Here is a 20,440-nt window from a genome sequence, read left to right as displayed (position 1 = left end):
TTGCATTAATTTTATTCATTAAAATGTAGACATTTGTATGTAATTACATTGTATTCACATACCAGTATTATATGTTGGTGATCTCATCCCAGTTATATGGTGTGCAGAATCTTCTTTAAGATCCCAAAGACAGATGGTCCCATCAGATAAACCAGCCACGACCACATGTGCACGACTGTCAAAGCAGGTGGCTGACACAGTGCCAGGGCATGAAAGCACCATGAATGGTTTTGATGGTTCCAAGAGACTCCATACACATAAGTTGCTGACCTATATTAAATTTCATGAAATACAGTAATGTCATCAGAATAACTGGTAACTACAATAATAACTTAACTACAGCCTGAAATAGAAATGCCTGATTTCCTACAGTTTCCTTTAACACCTATTACATTACTTATTTGTTTAGTAACAACATAATTTCCAATGAGAAAGGTTTGCCTGAAAACAATGCGTATCTCCAGATGCTGTACATGACTGGCTGATTACAGAAGAAAAGGAATCAGATGAGATCAACATGCAAGAAATTCATATGAGTTGTCCAGAAGGCTACTCTCATGGACCACATAACTATTAAGCACTTTTACTGCATTCTTTGTCATATGGTTAACATGTCTATCTGGTAATGCTGTGCACCTGAAACTGATACAAATTTAGTTGCATTTTGCTCACCAAAGCTACTAAATGATAAGTATTTCATAGGGCTCCTCCTTTAAATGGAATTCATCTGCCTGGAGTTTGTCAATCCTGAGCATGAGGAAGGAAATCTCCAATATTTCTGACTGGTTTCCTCCACTGCACACATGGAACAGACACCCTTATGGTACACAAAGAGTTATAGCTGCTGCAAAAATTTCTACAGTGACAATACATCAAATACTCTAGGTTAGTGACCAGGATCTTAACAATGTTACATGTCCAAACCTATGAGACGGTTTAAATTGTACAGTCTGTGAAACTATAATAATGAAGGTACTTTTCTATGCTGTATGATATTTTGTGAATAGGGTGCTCTTTCCGATGATACTAAATATAAAAACTGAAGAAGTTTTATTATAAACTGTAGCAATACACAGTAGGAAACAGCTAGCTTACAGAAAAAAAATCCGAATGTTTAAGGACAAGCTGGAGCCAATTCCATTAAAGTTAATCAGGATTTATGACTATGTTATGATATGAAATAAAATTCAATGTGTCAGATAATATTACTGGCAAGTTTCATGAAGGTGATTAATTGGTGTTTGTCATTCTAGTTCTATATACATAGTTGGGAAAACAAACCTCATAATAAGGCTGCAGAAGGGTAGGAGACATCAAATAACCACAGGTTGGAAATGCACTATTGTGGAACTACAGCCTTACAAGAACCAATCAATGATGAATGTGAGGAAGTGCGTATTAAAATTAACTTGCACCAAATGGTACCTTTTACGCTAAGGAGCACAGCTGTTAGTTAAATCAGCTGAACAGTCAAAGATGACAAACTTTAAATTCCTATTCATGGTTGGTTATGTTAGACAAAAATTTTCTGTGGTGTCTACAGCTTGACTATTAAATCAATTATGGTAAAAGTACCATAATGCAATTAATTTGCTAAGGTAATTAGCAGAACTGCACAAACAGTATGTCTGTAAGATAGTCAACATGTGATACAGTAAGTCGCAGTGTTGCTACTAGTGAAATCTAGAGGCTGTTTGTTTTAATTTTTGCTACTGCACAGGAAGCATAATGAACATCTATTCTCACAAGTATAGTAAGCCAGGAAATGTGAACTACAACACTGTTGAAAAACAAAAAGAAATTAAATTTTAAACACTTTTTTTTCTCAAATAACTATTTTTATGGCAAATGCATGAAATTCCTGCCTCTGTCACTACACATGTGACATCATTGAAAAATGATTAGTATACCCTATCAAAAATCCCTGGTGTATTGCAAATGATTTTTATGGCCTCAAAAATTTTTGAGAGCAACTCTTTAAAGATATTGATTGATGTCTGGTAGATGCGGTCTTTTCACACAAAGAAGTCTAGTGGTTTTAAATTTGGCAGTCTGAGAAGCTACTATCAGGAACCTGTGCACTCCATCCACCTGCAACCAAACACTTCATTCATGTGTTGCTGAGTAGAAGACAGCAGAGCAGTATTCTGTTGGAAGAGCATCCTTTTGCTTATGCAGAGAGAAATAGCTCTAGCAAATAGATGACAGGGCCATCATGGAAGCCCTCATGGTGATGGAATGATTAGATTTGATACCCTGCTTAGGGAAATATATAATTTTAAGTTTACTGGCTACCATGCCAAAATTAGTGAAAGATAAACGCTGTTCTGTTCTCATGTTTCCTGACAGTGTGTGAAGGGTTCTACTACTGCAAAAGAGTGAAAGTGTCCTTTTCTCAAAAAGTTAGATGAATAATAAAAATGAGGAAAGATAACTGTTGCAGTAGTTTTATTCATTAAAGAGCACAAAATATTTGCCCAGTGCATTAACATACCACTATTATATGTTACAACATATAGTATTACTAGTACTTCTGGTGCAATGTTTACAACTGCAACAGATGGAGCATCTCTGCGAACTCTGTCAGCCTACTGTGTACAACTGGTGGCAGTCAGAACTGTGAAAGTTTTTATATGTCACTAGGGTTAATGATGAATGACTATTTTGCAGTGCTTATGGACACACTAACTTTTCCCCTGATAGTGACTGGCTGCCTAAAGAGTTGATTGGATTTCCTGAACTCTACAATAATACTGACAGTTAAGTAGTCTTAGTATAATTAGGTATTTGCTATGCTTTGAATTTTTTGCTATTTGAATATTTTTAATAACTTTTTATGTAAGGAAAACATGAAATAATCACTCCTAATCATAATTTTGCCACACCTTTTTTTCCTATTTGTCTTCTGTCTTTAATGACAGATTTAGTTTTCCCTCTCTTTGAAATCTACTGCTGAATATTTGAGTTTTGGCCTGAAAGAGATTCTCAAGAAATAAATATATTCAAAATTTCACTCAGCATTTTGTTATTTAAAAAATAATAAGACAGGCATAAAAGAACTGTCACTTTGGTGGTGGAGGTAAGCTTGTGTGTTGAGGGAGGAGGGGGGTAAAAATTGTAGAGGAAGACCAAGTTTTCAATACAGTAAGCAGGTTCAAATGGATGTAGGTTGCAGTAGTTATTCAGAGATGAAGAGGCTTGCACAGGATAGACTGAAGACCTCAACAACAGCAGGACGAGAGGTAGATATGTTCACTGAATATCAAGAAGGCAGTAATGTAAAAGTGTTTTCTGAAAATTTCTTCTATCTGACCAAAAATAAATATTTTTAATCTTCGCAAATGAACTGCTAATATCATATTTTATTGCCAGACTTTCATACTTCTTTTACAATTTGTTCAGTAAAAACTGTAAAATGTCCACTTGTCCACTTATACCCTAAGCTGCTTTCAAGTTGGGTACCTTTCTTCTTGAATACATTCTCAAAGAAAGTAATACCATGCTTCCAGCCACTTCTCACGCTGTTCCTATTAGCCTAATTTTTCAGCTGCTTCATCTCAAAAGCTCGTACACTCCTACTAGGGAACTTCAGCCTCAAGGGACACCTTGCTTTACACTTATAAATTTAGAAGCTCATCTACTGTCTTGTTATCATCCTCTTCCTCTTCTAACTCATTTTCCATACCAATAAAGACAGGAAAGGTATTTGAGAATATTCTTGTCTTCCTTGTGATTTATTTCCATTTGAAAATTTCCTGTTTACTCATCAACTGTTGATTTTTTTAAAAGGGGGAAGTAGAAGAGAGACTTATACTTTATGCAGAAATGGAAGTAGAATAGAGACTATTATACTTTATGCAGAACTGCTTTGATACTTTATGGGCGGCGAAGAAATAGAGAATAGCCGCTTATGTATACCTCTGATCAACATACATTGAACAAAGCTTCTGGATTGGATAGTAGCGGAACATAAAGCCTTCTGACTTATCACCACTAACAGATAAGTGTAATTTACTATACGGGAGCAAACAGAATATATGGACATCAAAAAACAGTGCTACTAATAATGATAACACACACACACACACACACACACACACACACATACAGAGAGAGAGAGAGAGAGATGGAGAGGGGGGGGGGGAGGGGATGCTACTGAATTAATGTATATGCTAGCTGAGAATCTAGACTCTGCACCTCAAACTCTCTTAATTCATAGTGTACTTGTGATTCACTAAAAAATAAGTAATTGTGTCAAGTAATGGAGTGTGGTAATACTGATTTTTATTTACACTATAGCAACAATTTCTACATTATCTTTTTGTCAAAAGAACCTAACAATTTTCTTTACTGAAATAGACTGTCTGCATTAAAAGGCAGTCTTACACTTAATGTGGAGCTGCATATGTCAAATAAGACATAGACTAGGAACAATGTAGATAGATAAAATTACACATACAATGAAAACAAATCTACATTACCTAACCTGATCTTTCCCTTGGTGAGCAGTCAATAATATGGTGGTCTGTCCTGGTGGAAATCGAATAAGTGTGACAGGTATATTTTTCAAACAGTCCACTGATTCTACATTCAGTGACACAAATCCATCACTGAAAGGTAACTTTGTTTTATTTTTCCACTTTTCATTTTTCTGCAGTAATGATTCTTCCAGTAATATTAAAACAGCCTGTAAATGATAAGTTGAAAATAACATTTTGTACGAGTAAAATTCTACTTCTAAACACAGTGCAGTAGATACAGAATTCCAAGAGTATTTTCCATAAGAACTTTTATTTGTAGTAAAACAGCAGCATAATAATAGTAATAATAGCTTCCATGAGCAAATATCCCTTCACTGGGAAATAAGAAAGGAAACATATTTAGCGATTAAGAAGCAAGTCATTTAGGACTTTGGCTAAAGACATAAAAGATAACAGAGCAGGACAGGACATGAGTGGGGGAGGGGATGGAGGGAAGAAGACCTACCAGATAATACCCAAAAATGAACCTGAGAAGTTAGAAGTAACAGGGAGAGGGTTTTATTTTTCAGTTTCTCATCTTAATAAATGACTGCTCTGCCTTTATAACAAATATGGGCTGAATGTTAAATAATCATTTTTTAATTATAATGTACAAGGCACACACACATTTTTGTAGAATTCCATTGATATTATGTATGCAGTTTCTACTAGCTGACTCCCGCTTCAGCAGCACTTACTACTCAACATTTTTTCTCTTGAGGTATGTTCAAAACTATGGCACTACATTGACAATTACTAACTCACCACTTCAAATAACCCACCACATAATATTACAAATGAAAAGTTTCTCTTTGAGGGAAGGGAAAACAGAGAAAATGGAAAAGAAGGTAAGAGATAATTGCCATGATTATCAAAATCTGTGTGGAGATAAGAGATTCATTAAGGATGGACTGCAATATGAGGGGTACTCAAAAAATTTTAATTATCACCTCAAAAAAATAAAGTTACATTTTTTTTTCGTTTATTGGTACATGTTTGCAAACATGGTAAACACTGAAACACGCAGGTCACAGTATGGTAGCATATCACTAGAGGAGCAAAACAAACTGGTGCACCCTACTGATCTGTGTTCCATACATGCATACAATAGTGAGCTAATTCTGGAAGTCAATATTTTTTGTTTCAAATATGTAGCTGTACCTCAGATACCCACTAAATTCTCAATGAGACTTGTGTTTGAGATACAGTTGTGATATGAGCACAACAATAAATGATTACTACCGTATGACAAGAGATGAAATGTTGACAGGTCCAGATATTGTCATACTAGTCTGATATCCAAGTGCATACTCAGGACCTGCAGCTTTATTTAACCTGTAATTGAATTGATATGCCTGTATGTTTTTTGGCACAGAATGTGAGTTTGGTCTTCAAAAACTTTTTTCTAGGGAAGAATGTTGTGCTGGTTCCTGTCTGTACAACAATACATATTAACAATATTAAGAAAAGGATAGATTGCTACCCACCATATAGCGGAGATGCTGAGCTGCAGATAGGCACAACAAAAAGACTGTCAAACAAGTAAGCTTTTGCCTAAAAAGGCCTTCACAGAAATTAGACAAAAAACACACACACACACACGTAAACACAACTCACACAAACATGACGACAGTCTCTGGATGCTGAGGCCATTCCACAATGACTAAATGATAATAGTCTTACATACATAATGCTTATATGAAGACATGAAATTTGTCGAAATTGTTTGAGATATTCACTGATACAGTAAATTCACATTGCAAACTTATCAGTAGCATTGAAAGAGTAATCCAACACACTGATGTAAATTCACATTTAAAATTTTCTAATTATTTCTAATTATTTTCAAATCTGGAAAGTAAGTTAAAATTTTGGTCCATTTGCACCAAAGCCGGAGCTTTTAATTCATAGTGGAGATAACTTATTTGTGGTTTGATGCATATAAACATTTCAGTTAATTTTGTAGCTAGCAGGGATGAACAAAGTATCTTAGAGAAAAAATTATTGCAAAGCAGTATTAAATATTTCCAAGTGTTTAAATAATTTGCAATGTGAAGTTCTTATATATGCTCTACAAAACAATTCTAATCACTCTTTTACAGGGCAATGAAGAAAGCAAGAGAAAAGTTCTCTCAGAAAATAATTGCAAAAAAATATAAGTGAAATAAGCTGCCCCCTACTCAGAAATATGAGAATGCTGTATTGTACTGTAAAACACAAACAACAGCACGACCAAATGAACCAAAGTTTATTCTCCTTCCACATACAAGGGAAAAACATTTGAGAATGTAGACAAAAACACAGAAACAATCCAGGTACTCATACAAGCAGTTGCTGAAAGTAAGTATGAACACAATTTGAGAGTGAGTACCTTCTGCACTGTGCCTACAAATAGGAAGGCTCTGGTAGATGGCGCAGCGGATGCTGTGCCATGTGCGCAAGTCATGTGGCTGACCACAGGTGGCCTCTATTGGCTGGCCCGTGCTGATGCCAATGGCGGAATATTCGAAGTATAGTGTGCTGGTGGTCTGATGCTGTGGTGCGTACCCAAGAATTATGTGCAGGTTTATAGTAAAAGCATTCTTAGAACAAAATCAGCAGTGTTCCTCAATTAAGTTGCAATCTACATGATGGTCACTCTGTGTAGCTGCTGGTAAATCTTCAACACTGTGAACTGCTATGGATCTTTATGGTATGATTATTTTCCATTTCCTGAGAGTGAGACAGGATTTCTGCTTGTGTAACTTACCGCATCTGGTAAATCCTCCCAATCCAAACTCTACCCGTCCTCCTAAACCTCACAGTCATTTCCTTGACCTCTCTTTCTTCCCCTAAACTCTTCTGCCGAACGAAGGAGTCATTGGCTCCAAAAGTTTGCAAACTGTAATACCTTTTATATGTGCATTCTGCTGCTGCTACTTGGTAAATAGATTTTTATCTGTTCGATTACATTATATTTAAGAAATTTATAATTCATGGTTTTATATTCTGTATTGTCTATTTTATATGACAATAAACTGCTTGGCCTCATTCAGTATGTTAAAGTGTAATACATGTAATGAGTAGTGGCTATAATTCTAAATTGCTTTATGGTAAAAAATTGAATATCTTCTTTAAGAAACTTATAAGTTATGTAGGAATATGCAACATTTAATTCTCATGGATACAATTTTCAAAACAGCACATTCCTTGTAACTGATGATAACAGCTAATATGCTTTAACTGTAATGAATATTTTTTTACATTGGATTATCCAGATAGCTACTGGTAACATCTATTTGTATAATCCAGTGGAAGGTAATGAGATGTAGGAAGGAGGGATAGCTCCACTTACAGTATTCTACTCCTTAAATACACAATTGTTTTTTTTTTCTCTTTACAGTTTACATACAGCAAATATACAGCAGTTACTTGAAATATACAATTTTTTATTCAAGCTGGGATTTCCAATACTTAAATAGTTGCAATGTAATTTCTCGATTATTAATGGAAATAATGTAGTTAGCTCACCTAGTAATACAATATTTAAAGAAATATTATTGATTTAATATACATGCAAACAATGTGAAGGTGAAATTTTCAATGAGCAAAAAATTATTTATTTCTAGACTGGTGGAACTCTTTTGAGGGCCCTTATTCTCCTCCTTTCATTGAAAATAATCAATTATTGATAAAATTATTTAATTGGATAGATTAAAACTCTACTCACTAAGTGGTGGCAGAACACACACAGAAAAGACTGTTGTGATTGGCAAGCTTTCGGAGCGAGTGGCTCCAACTTAAGGCAGAAGGGTTGAAGGGGAAGGAAGAAGGGTGAAGGAAAAGGACTGGAAAGTTCTAGGGAAAGGGATAGATTTTGGTAAAGTCACACAGAACCACAGGTCAGGGGAGACTCTTTTCTTTCCCCTTTTTTTTCCCTTCTCATCCCGTACGGTAAGTTCTGCGTGACTTTCCCAAAATCTACCCCTTTTCCTAGACCTCTCCTGTCCTTTTACTTCATCTTTCTTCCTTCCCCTTGAACCCTTCTGCCTGAAGAAAGACCACCAGCTCCGAAAGCTTGCCAATCACAACAGTCTTTTATGTGTGTGTTTTGCCACTGCTTGGTGAGTAAATTTTTTATCTATCCAATTAAATAATCGACGTGCCAGCGCTTTCGTTTGGTAAGTCACATCATCTTTGTTTTTAGATACAATTAAATAATCTTTTTAACTTAAATTTTACTTTCCCCAAAAACTTCATATTTCAAAATTTTCTGTTCTAGAATATTTTTACCTTAAATTGTGACTGTTTCGAAAATTCAGTATAATGGTTTTGTAGCACTAATTTTTAAGATTCCAAAACTTCCTACTTTCATTTGAATAACTTGTTGGTTTGTTCATTATTAAAATTTAAAAAAATTCACTTTCTTGAGATTTTACTGGCATACTATTTAAATCTTCCCTTTTTTTGTACCAATACAGTGACACTTTCTTAATTATACAGCTATTACTTAAACAAAATTACATCACTGTCCATTGTGTGTTTGTTTCTTTTGATTTCTTTGTTTTTCTGTTATTTGTTAATATGTCGCAAGTGTTTATTTTACCATTATGTGATTCTAGAATTTGTATGTCTCTAAGTAAGTGTTTGATGTAGAAAACAGCCAAAATGCAAGATTCAGTTTTTTAACTAGTCGATGACTAGTTTTGGATAAACTGATCCCATTTTCAAGTTGTTCTGTGAGATGGAAAGTTAAAATTACAATTTATCCAATAAACAATTACAAAAATTAAGTGCATATTACAGGCTAAAGAGCATATCATATCAGGATATACATACCAAAAAGACTGAACATACACATATATCACAGTCAAGTTTTGCTACGAACGTTGGCAGGACAAACATACAACTGACAGTCTATTTCCTATGCTGCCACAAGGAAACCTCCTGTATTGGTCACTCGATCAGGTAGCAGGGAATTTCTTCATTACAAGTCATGGAGGATAAAGCAATTAACACAATGAAAGTACAACACCCCATTTAAACTTTTTAAAATTTTCCAGAAACAACAGGACATTTAAAAGCTCTATCATTTTTTTTTTTCAAAACCAGCAGGACATTTAAAAGTAGTGAACAGTAAATAACAGCAGCACCTCTTACAGCATATGGAAACTGTTGCAAACATCATTCATTGTGAACCATAAATAATGTGGAAGTATGACATTGAAAATGCATCACCACATTTTGAATTATTTTACACACGTAAAACACTCACCCAGAAACAAATCTAATAGATTATGTACCTATAAAAACCTTTTTAATAACACTACATAGGTAAACAGAATTTAAAATGCTAGGTTTTCTCTTCCACTGTAACAATGCTAGGGCCCATAATGGCCCATGACAACCTGATGCACTAATTTAATCCAGCAGTAATGTAGGGAGTCAGATGCTTAAGTGTGTCACACAAAGACTCAGTTAGTCATTGGTTACCTAACAAAAATCTAAACTTCTTTGTGAATCAGGACATGACAATGAACTTGCAAACAAGCTATGTTTCACCAAATGTGCATTTGGTCAGCTGAGGTCTAGGTTGAGCCAAAAATGTGTGCAATTACTAAGTAACAGATGCACACATCATGTTGTTTGTCAGGTAGAACTCTGAGATAAAGTGTAAAATTACTACATTGCCACTTTAAAAATTCTCTGTCAAAACAATCTCAGTTTAAGTGAAGTGTTGACTTGTGATATATTAACTGTCTAAATTCCTGGATACAAGCTGATCATTACAATGTTAAATGTGTTTATAAACATGAGAAGATCAAAAATTAATTTCTGCAGTGTTGTGTTCATTATTTAACAGGGTGTCACAAAAAACATAATTGCAGGAGGATTATTCAAGAAGAATTTCAACAAGAATTCAGAGGCAAAAATCCTTGTTCAGTAATCCTTCAGACTCGACCCACTTTTAACTGATAAGACACAAGATATATGTCTGTCTTTTGCACAGTTATTTCAAAGTAAAAAAAAAATAAAAAGATAGTTTTTTCTTTCTCACTAATAATGCAATGGCTGTATCCACTATAGAGAAGATAAGCATTACTCAACAATGTAAGAAGCTATTATCTGATTATTATGCCCCAGTTATCAAATAAATAAACAAAATGCAGTGTTACTACAATCTAATGAAGTTTACTAACCTTCCCAGCTGACTGCAAGAAATGAGATAATCTCACAGTATCAATCTTTATGAATGACTTCCACACATCAGCATTCTCTTCTACTTCATCACCACCAACACCTCTGCTTTCCTGTAACAACCATTATAAATAAAAATATACAAGTACCTTACCTAGTTATGTATTACTCTGTAGCCATAACTTAAAAAGTAACTTTTAAAATGGATAACAAAGAGACATTTTGTCTCAAATTTGTAGTACATGACAGCCTAAATTTCCAGTAGAAAAATAAAATAGTTCTTGTGGCATTGATTTCAAACATTTCAAACATACAATATGAATGTATTTCTTTTATCTTTAATTTGAGGATATAAATTTATTCTGATTGGAGCTACAAATACATCAGTATCTGCTGGAGCAATATGTTTACCACCAATACATTATAGTCTTAATAGGTTTGTTCATTACAAAGAAACTTTTAAGAAAATGCAAACAATTCACTTTAGAAAAGTACTATATATGCAAGTTTTATAACACCCAACCACAAAAGAATATGTTCATTAAAATAACAATTTATCTGAACTTTCAAAATTAGATTAAAAATGAAATTTTAGATAAGAAATCCACAGCTTAGACTTTCATTTTAGCAACATTATTTTAGCAATGTTTTAATTGTGCTTGTTTCCTAATACCCTTGTCCTTCAAATATCAAATGTTCCAGCAATTTTCCAACTCTGTTTAAATTAGTAAACAGTATTTATCCTCATTTTTAGACTAATTAAACTGAGTTCTCAGGAGGGGGTTAACCCAGCTTACAAGGAACCCCTTGAGTGCAAAGTCATAAGTTCAGTCTTTAGTAAGACTCATTTGAAAGTGTAGTATTAAAAATTATGACAAAAAATATTTGCTATTAATGAGTCACCATGTGCCTCAGGAGGGCGACAGAAAATGTGTCTGAAAGGTGCAGAGATGAACCTTTTATGGGATGCCAGTATTACACTTCACAAAATGGACATTGTCGACATTCAAGGAATGTTCAAAGCAAACCAATTACTTTCACCATGAAAACTGAATGAGAAATGAAATGCCACAGTGATCATGACAGTTTGCACCATCAAGATTGAAAGTGAACTTCTTGGGAGTTACAAACCATGCAGAACATTCAGCTAGGTTTCCTTTCTAAAAGAATGCATACGGAATCACACTGGTGTAACTGGGTGATGAGAACTGATAGCATGTGACAGTATGCAACCGAATGTGAAACAGTCTTTCATGGAGTTTATCATGAAACTGGCTATCCTTCAAGGTGCAGCTGCTGATTGTGCAATATATGTTATAGGCACAGACAAAACAAACATCCAGAGGCTGAATTTGTCCAGGTGTTTCAAGTGGTACGAACTACAATGTCACACACTTTCCAGGAGGGATAGTTTGAGTATGATATTTACATGCAGACCAGGAATCAAGCAAAAGTAAGTTATTTTGGCCAGCTATTGGCCAAAAGCTGTGCTCATACCATAATTGTAGTTCTTTAATGCCCATTTTACTACTCTTGCTTGCTGTGACGTAAATATTCCCTCCTGATCTTACAAGATCATGCACACAAGAAAGAATCATAAGTGGCAGAGCACCGCCAACTTCTCATAGCACAATAAATAACTTTCCAGCCAATTTACTATCCACATTAAAGTCAGCATAATTGTATACAAATGTGTTAAGGCACTGATGCCAGTTGTGACAGTTGATCTTGATACAACTCTTGGTAGGTCTAAACTTCCGGGGTTCCTTTCACATGCATTTTCTCTTCAAATCCTGATTGGTCGGAGATGAAAACAAATTCTTTACTGAATGATGGGATAAGTGTGTTTATTTTGTCTACAAATTTTAAGGCTGATTCTGCAGTTTGCTGTGCATCATCAAATTGACGCTTTGTTTCAACTTTCATTATTTTATGTCTTCTGCAACACAGTTAGAAGTTATGCAACCAGCCACTGTTTCCCTTCAGATCACTTTAATCTATGTTGTGCACCATTTGATGTGCATAATGTAGTAGGACACTATCATGCACATCCTGTAAATTATATTGGGCATCCTTGAAATCCGCAAACAGTAGTTTTGTACTCCCTTGAATATTCATATTTTTTTATGCACTACACAGTTGTATTGCTGTGTACCTATTTGAAACCTGTTCGTAATTGTTTTTTGACTATGCTGCGGATGATGTTCCATGTTCATAATTATGTTTAGTACCTGCTCCAGTACCTGCCCCAGTGACTTAAGCTCATGTCACCTATGTTGGTAATGATGGCAGGAACATAAAGCAATGTTTCAAGTATAACACAAGTGTAACTGTTTCAGACAGTTATTACCTACTGGTGGGCCATTATAAGTAAGAAATGCCAAGTAATTAAGAATACTTACGACAAGAGTAATTAGCCATAATACATCTTAAAATGAGGGGTTTATAAAGATGATACAAGTATGAAGCGTGTATTTTCAGATATTGCACCAAAAGAGAGAAACTTCTGCTCTCAACTGAAAGAAATCCAAATTACAATGCAACAGAAAGATATTACTAGAAATAAGTTCTTGGTGTTAAGCTTTTCGAATCAGAACAGTTTTGCTGGATAAACAGAATTAAAGACAACTGGCCATTCCATGTGAAATCAACAAATAAAAGTGAATAAATTCCTTGATGATTGAGAATTATGTAATTTTTTTATCATTTTAGTCTGTCTGTCAAAAAATTAAAAATTAAAGATATTTTGGACTTTTTTTGAGTTATTAACTTTTCAAGTTTACAAAATTGTGTGATTTTTATCATGTTCTGAAATCTTAAAATGACCATCTTTCAAAAACTATTTGACTTAAGGACCTGAAATTTGGAAATTTATTGAGTTTTTTACAAGCTTTCAAAATATGTGCTATTTCACCACATTTGTAAAAATGCTAAATTTTGCCAAATCAAGAATTTTAAATTCTTGAAATTCAAAATTGGAAATATTTTTGTTGAAAATATCTATGTCAGTCATACACTATTTGTTAATGAGTGTTCCAAACATCATTATGGTATTCCAATGGGAACTCATATTCTTTATTTTACTGTAATTCGCTTTGCCAACTGTACTGTAACCAAACATGTTGAAAATTATGTGCCACCCAGCAAATACTCCATGCGTCACAAACAAATATGATTATTGTTCTAATGCAAGGTGTTTCATAGATGGCTTAATTTCTGCAATTGAAGAGGAAGTGACAGATAATGTAACTTACAAAGAGTGGATTACCATTGACCACTGCATGTTTTAAACTGTACTCAAATCAATAGCGGAATTTGTGCAAGATTTTATACACAACTACGAAGGCATGCTGAAAAGCAATGCCTCTGAATTTTTAATGTGAAAACTCTTAAGGCTTTTTATATAAAACAAACATTATTAACATTCTACATCTTTATTCTTCATGTCTTCATATTTATTTCTCAACATAGTCAACCTGACGATGAATACATCTCTCCCAACAACAGACCAGTTTATTGACACCATCACTTTAGAATGTTTGACTTTGTTGACAGAGCCAAAACCTCACCTCTGCTTGTCCGGCTTCATCACTATTAATGTGAAGTCCTGGAAGGTGTTATTTGAGTTTCTGAAACAGATGAAAATCGGATGGGCCAGGTTGAGACAGCAATGAGGATGGTCGATGTCAGGGAACCCAAGGGATTGAATTGTTACACATGTTGCAGACTTGTGTGTGGTCTGTCATTATCATGCTGAAGGAAAGAGTGCTCCATGACAAACACTTTAAATCTGAAACTCAATTACACCACGCTGTTTCTCACGCACAGACTTAAATTGCATTACACAACACCAAACTTTACTCTTCTTGTCTACATATGTATTTTTCAACATAATCAATCCCACGCTGAACATATGTCTCTCAATGAGAGACCAGTATATAAGGGGTATACAAAATACAACGTAATATATGTAAGAAATTTGGAGGCATTACTTTTCAGCATGCCCTCATAACACATATAAAATTATATGACTGTTATAAAACAGCAACCTGCTTTTTTCTTTTGACACGAAAACTTCACTACTGCAAAATGAGGGTATTACTGTATGTGATTTTGCCTATTATTATTCCTTTGTGCTTCAGAATAAAGCCCAAGGATTCATTGGGAATAATTTCCTGGTCACTGTACATGCATTCACCAAAATTACGAAAAAATATACTTACTAATTAAAGTTTTGTTTTTATTTCAGATAGATTCAGAATAAAATTCAGTCATCAGTTTCTATATGAATGCATGAGGTCTGTCCCTTTGGACATGCCCCAATGCAGCTGACATCAGTAATCTCTTCCCTTTACAACTCCCTCCCTGCCTCCCTGCCTCCCCCCTCCCCCCCTCCACCTCAAGTTTCGAGAAATTAATTTGTCATCTTCGGAAGCCTATACAGTAGGGATATTATACATATTTAGACCTTGGCTGTACATTTATGAGAAGTAAAAGAAGTATATTACAGAAACTTAATTAATATCGGTTTAGGAGATGTCAATATCTTCTTCACAGAAGCATACTGCCATGATATGTCCAAGAATGAACATATTGTGTGTGAGTACTGTAAACACAGACTGACAATTTTCAGTGACTGAATCACATCTGTGTGTATGTCATGCTGTTGTGTTAGCAGCAAAGAGCATATATAAATGCATTTAAAAATATAACAAATGTATATAAAGAAGTTACATGTAATGCCTCTTAAAAAGTATGGCACATAGTTCCAATATATAAAAGGAATGGGCTAATATTCACTTTTTATAAGAGATTCTATGCAAATTGATTATTCAACATACGAAATAGAAAATCATCTAATTTACAGGAAACCTACAACATCATTCATGCCTCTTCTTCTTACCCCTTTAAGCACAAGTTGGCATTCTTTCATGCTATGATAGACTGTATTGTTGAGGTGCCCTTAATACCAGCCTTGTACAAAAGCTTTAAGAGAACAAAAGCAACAAGAATTTAAAATCCTCTAGACTCAATAAAAGTGGCCTTATTGTTAAGAGATACACTAAAATCCCATTTCTAAGTGACTTTTCTTATCATACAGTTAATCTGTTTGAAAAATATGACATCATCATGTTCTTTACCATCAATAATGTCATGAAGTTGCTCTTTATACATAATGAGAAACCTCCAACTGACAAATATCTCAAATCTGGATTATATAAAATACAATGTAATATACGTCCAAGTTTTTATATACAACAGAGAGGGGGGGGAGGGGGGGGTTATTTAAGAGCCACTTGCATGAGCAATTGCTCAGAAAAGACAGTGGCAACTCATTTCGGTCACCTTTTGCGAAACATCTCAAAATAGAGAAACACATTGTTCCTCCACCACCCTTTGGATGTAGCTGACAAGGGCTACAAGATGAACATTTTATAAAAATCTGAAATATATAAATATTCCTACTTAAATTCAAAAGATTTATTGAATGATCAACTTGCATTAAAAAACAGACAGTATTTTTAAAACATAGCACCTCTTGTTGAATGTGAAAACCAGCCACTTTCTTTTATATATTGGAACTACGTGCCACATTGTTTTAAGATGTATTTCTTCATATACCCCAGTCGTACTTTTTATATCCTTATGTGCTAGCACAAAAACATGATATTTACAGAGGTGTGACTCAGTTACTGTAAATTTCAATATGTGTCTACAATAATCACAAAAAATATGTACATTTTTTGGACATATCCTGGCTCTGTACTTCTAGTAAGAAGAGACTGACAACTGCTAAACCAACAGTAAGTGTGTCTCTGTAATAAACTTCTTATAATTCATATAAATGTATAGCCAAGGTCTCAGGATGTATAATATCCCTAATTTTGTACACTTCTGAAGATGACAAATTAAGTAGTTGAAACCAGTAAAGCGTAATAAAAATATAATTGACAATTGAATTTTATTCTGAAATATACACTACAGTTGCTGAAAATTACATCCATCAATAATATAATTATCTCAGACAGTTAAATGGACAACACAGTTCTTGTATACATGTTGTAAAAAAGTTTACAGACTTTATGAAACTTGATTTTCATCACAACATAGGAGAAAACCATCATTACTTCACTTATGACTCAGGAGCACAATATAATAGTTGGAAAAAATTTTCTAATTTATTTTTTTTTTTCATTTTGAAGAAGTTTGGCATTTTCATGCTACTTCACACAGAAATGGAGAGTGTGATGGTGTTGGCAGCACAGTAAAAAGGCTCTGCAGTGAAATCTAGTCTGGAAAATCCTGTGAGTAATTAAATATTGTCTCCCTCCCAACTGAGTGGGATATAACAAATATCCCACCAGTCACTTTTTTATATGTGGCAAATGACCAGCAGAAGGGAAAAAAAAGAGATTTTATGAAGCCATATCAGTGACTGGGACTCAGAAGTATCACATATTACTTCCTACGAACAAAGCCAAAATTAAAGCAACATTTGTTTCTGATTTTAAGGATTCTGATGTTCATTAACTTCAAATGGGTCCAGATGCAAGTGGCATGCCTTTTGAACAGATTACAGAATTTGTTGCTTGCATATATGGCAACAAATGGTTGATGGCCTGCATGCTATGAAGAGACATAGAAGGAAAAAGGGAACTTTTTATTTACGCATCCTTGTGGATCAGCTCTTTCTTTTTCCAAGCCAACAATATCAGATAAATTGACTTCCTGAAAATTCGTCCTTTGTAAATTAAACTGCACAACTGCTACTGGAAGAAAATAGATTCTATGAGAGGAAGAGATGCAAAAAGTATCACAGATTATATTGGAAAATAACATGTTGTTATAGCAATAATCTCTTATTACCACTTGAGTGCACTAGGATCTACCTGTATGACTTAAAAAAATTGCAATATACAGAGAGTGTCTCTCCAAAGAGTCATCAGGTGCATTTTTTCTCGTGTTTCTGCAGATATCTTGTTTTTGCACTGTGCAGCTAGGGTCATCCCAAACAGATAGTGCCCATCACTTCTTTAATGCAGTGCGCAGTGTCAACGGAGAGCATAGAAGATTTTTAAAGCAGAATTTTACATGACCATTCAATAGAGCGGTCCCAGATTAGTCTAGTCTGATATTCGTTTTATTGATGTATTAACAGGGACAGTAAAACATGAAGAATAACCAGTACTACAGCAGTGACAGCACTGCCCTGGCCCATACTGTCTGCTACCACCTAGCATCCAGTGCTATGGAGTCACTGGTGGATGGCTGTTTATTCTTCATGTTTTACTATCCCTTTTAATACATATCAATGAAATGAATATTGGACTAGATTAATTTGTGAGCATGCTATTGAATAGGCAAGTAAAACTCCTGTTTAAAAATAAATTTGTTTATGTTGCCATTAGGTGTCACTTGAAAGACATGAGCAGTAACTATTTAGGCTGATTCCAGCTACACAGTGCAAAAACAAAATTGCAAATATCTGCTGAAAAACCAGAGAAAAGGTGCCTGAGGACTCTGAGGAGAGACACCTGGCATAATCTTAGGCCCTAATAGTTCTGCAACTAGATCACCATAGTGTTTTCCTGTTGAAGATTAGTAGAAAGTTTCTCAAGTTTCTCGCTGTAAGGCACCCACATAACACAGTGTCAAATAGTAAACAACTACACCAACATTTAATTAATAGTATTAATATTAATGTAAATTAAAGGTACAATTAAGTTGAGGATGTGTTATTCTGATATATGGTAAAATATTTTCTCAATTACTATAGGAAGATCAACTCTGAATTTACAGTTAAATGTGTTATTCTAGTAATGTAATAAAAAATAATGATTTGACAGTCTTATTTGGTTCTGATTTAAGGTTTCCATTACACCATAGTAAGCACAAAGTGCTACAGACTAAGTGTCAAATGCTGCATTTTCCATGAAAATAAAATTTATTTTAATTTGTTCCTGCTGGACTGCCATCATGAAATGTGGCACTCACCTGAACAAACAATTTATTTCTAACATATATTTTCTATAAAAGTTTAAAAATTAAAAAAAGAAAAACAGAAATTGTCTTGTGAAAATTGAGCAGTATAGTCAAGTAGCCCATATTTTTAATACTTATAAGAAGCAATAAAACGCTGCAAATTTTAGGGCTGTAAGGCAAATAGGTTTTGCAATATTGCTATTTTAAGTTTTCAAAAATTGCATAATTTTGAAAGCTTTACAACTTAATAACTCACAATCAAAATGACAAATAAGTTAATTTGGAATTTTTTTATAGAAACACCTATGACTATCAATAGACTAAAAATTATCAAAATTTTAGATGTCAAGAACCAGCTTGTTGGTTGATTTCACATGGAATGAACCAATCTATACAGAGATGAAGAAAGAAAAAACACATGATCAAGAAACTTGTAAGACGAGAGGTATGGAACTTAGATAAAGGAGAATACATGAGGAGTCTGTAATATTTACTGTGGCTATACATTTTTATTGTCTGTGTCCTAGTGGCCAACAACAGCTTTTATCAATATTTCTTTTTGTTTACATAACATGACAAAGGTGGTATATGATAAAATTTATGAACCTTTAGTAGCTCTCAAATTATTTCTTAATTCTTACCCTCTGGTTCTGTGATGCATCTGTTACTGAAGAGTCACAAAACCTTCATCATTATCTTTTTGAAATTTTTATTTCATGGATGAAGCCTAATACAGGCTGAGGCAAAAGTGTGGATACACACTTACAAAAGTTGAACAGTATGAATATCATAATGGCATCTCGTATGGGGTGTCTGTAGGTTGGAGTGTAACTTATAGGAGCTACAGCGACAGTGGTGGGCATCTTGAAATCTGCCATCATGGATTTGGGTTATGTGTTTCAAATGGGAAAGGGGATCATGTGGCACATCATTTGAACTGCCTCTGTCTCACAAATACACAGGTGAAACTTGTTTTAAGACATCTTTATTTGTGTAGGAGTGATGACCTCTTAGGAGGTGATCACTTCTGTTAACTGTTGTGGGTGATACACAATGGCACTTACACAGCAGGAACACATGAAATTGTGTTAATAAGTGGTGGAAAAAGTACCAGACTGATTGTTTTTTCTGATTTCAGTGTCCGATATCCTGAGTGAAATGACATTTCACACATGACAGTATCCAAGTTATTGAACAAATTTCATGCAACAGGTTCTGTGGTGGACCAGCCAACAGTGGACATTCAACAACAGCCACTGATGAGGAGACTGCAACAGCAATTTATGAAAAGTCCACATTGCAGTATGTGCTGGTTCTGGTATCAGTCAGCATTCAATCCTGCATGTTGCACTCACACCAATTGCATCCATTCAAGTTACATTTGCAACATCGGCTCTCGGAGGATGAGCCTGATGGGAGGGTGCAGTTTGCAGAATGGTCTCTGGGTCAATGTAAGAAGAGACCAAACTTCATATGACAGGTGTTATTCAGTGATAAAGCTAATTTTTATGTGCAGGGAGAACTAAACAAATAGAATCATCATTACAGGTTAGACACAAACCCCTCGTGGGTGGATCCCTGTCAAGGTGCTGGTGGTGAAAAACTGACGATTTGGTGTGGGATTTTGGACACAAGAACCATGGGTCCATTGTTGATTGATGGAACTTTCAGTTGGGAAAGATATCTTAACATGCTCTGTGATTATGTGCTTCCAACGCTGTTGAATCTGCAGGGTGATTTCCCAACGCTCTTCCAAGATG

General features: G+C 34.7%; 1 protein-coding gene across 2 annotated transcripts in view; it reads right to left on the bottom strand.

The window, feature by feature from the left end:
* LOC126198787 (cytoplasmic dynein 2 intermediate chain 1) overlaps positions 1-20,440 on the bottom strand; it is a 161,461-nt gene that overhangs the window by 76,133 nt on the left and 64,888 nt on the right. For both annotated transcript variants that reach the window (XM_049935367.1, XM_049935360.1), the window contains exons 10-12: positions 10,700-10,810; positions 4,487-4,687; positions 63-270 (exon numbers count right to left, since the gene is read on the bottom strand). In XM_049935367.1, coding sequence (XP_049791324.1) covers positions 63-270; positions 4,487-4,687; positions 10,700-10,810 — 520 coding nt within the window. The remainder of the gene's footprint in view (positions 1-62; positions 271-4,486; positions 4,688-10,699; positions 10,811-20,440) is intronic.

Source organism: Schistocerca nitens, chromosome 1, assembly GCF_023898315.1.
Source record: "Schistocerca nitens isolate TAMUIC-IGC-003100 chromosome 1, iqSchNite1.1, whole genome shotgun sequence".
Classification (NCBI taxonomy): domain Eukaryota; kingdom Metazoa; phylum Arthropoda; class Insecta; order Orthoptera; family Acrididae; genus Schistocerca; species Schistocerca nitens.
This window is presented reverse-complemented; position numbering and strand designations above follow the sequence as displayed.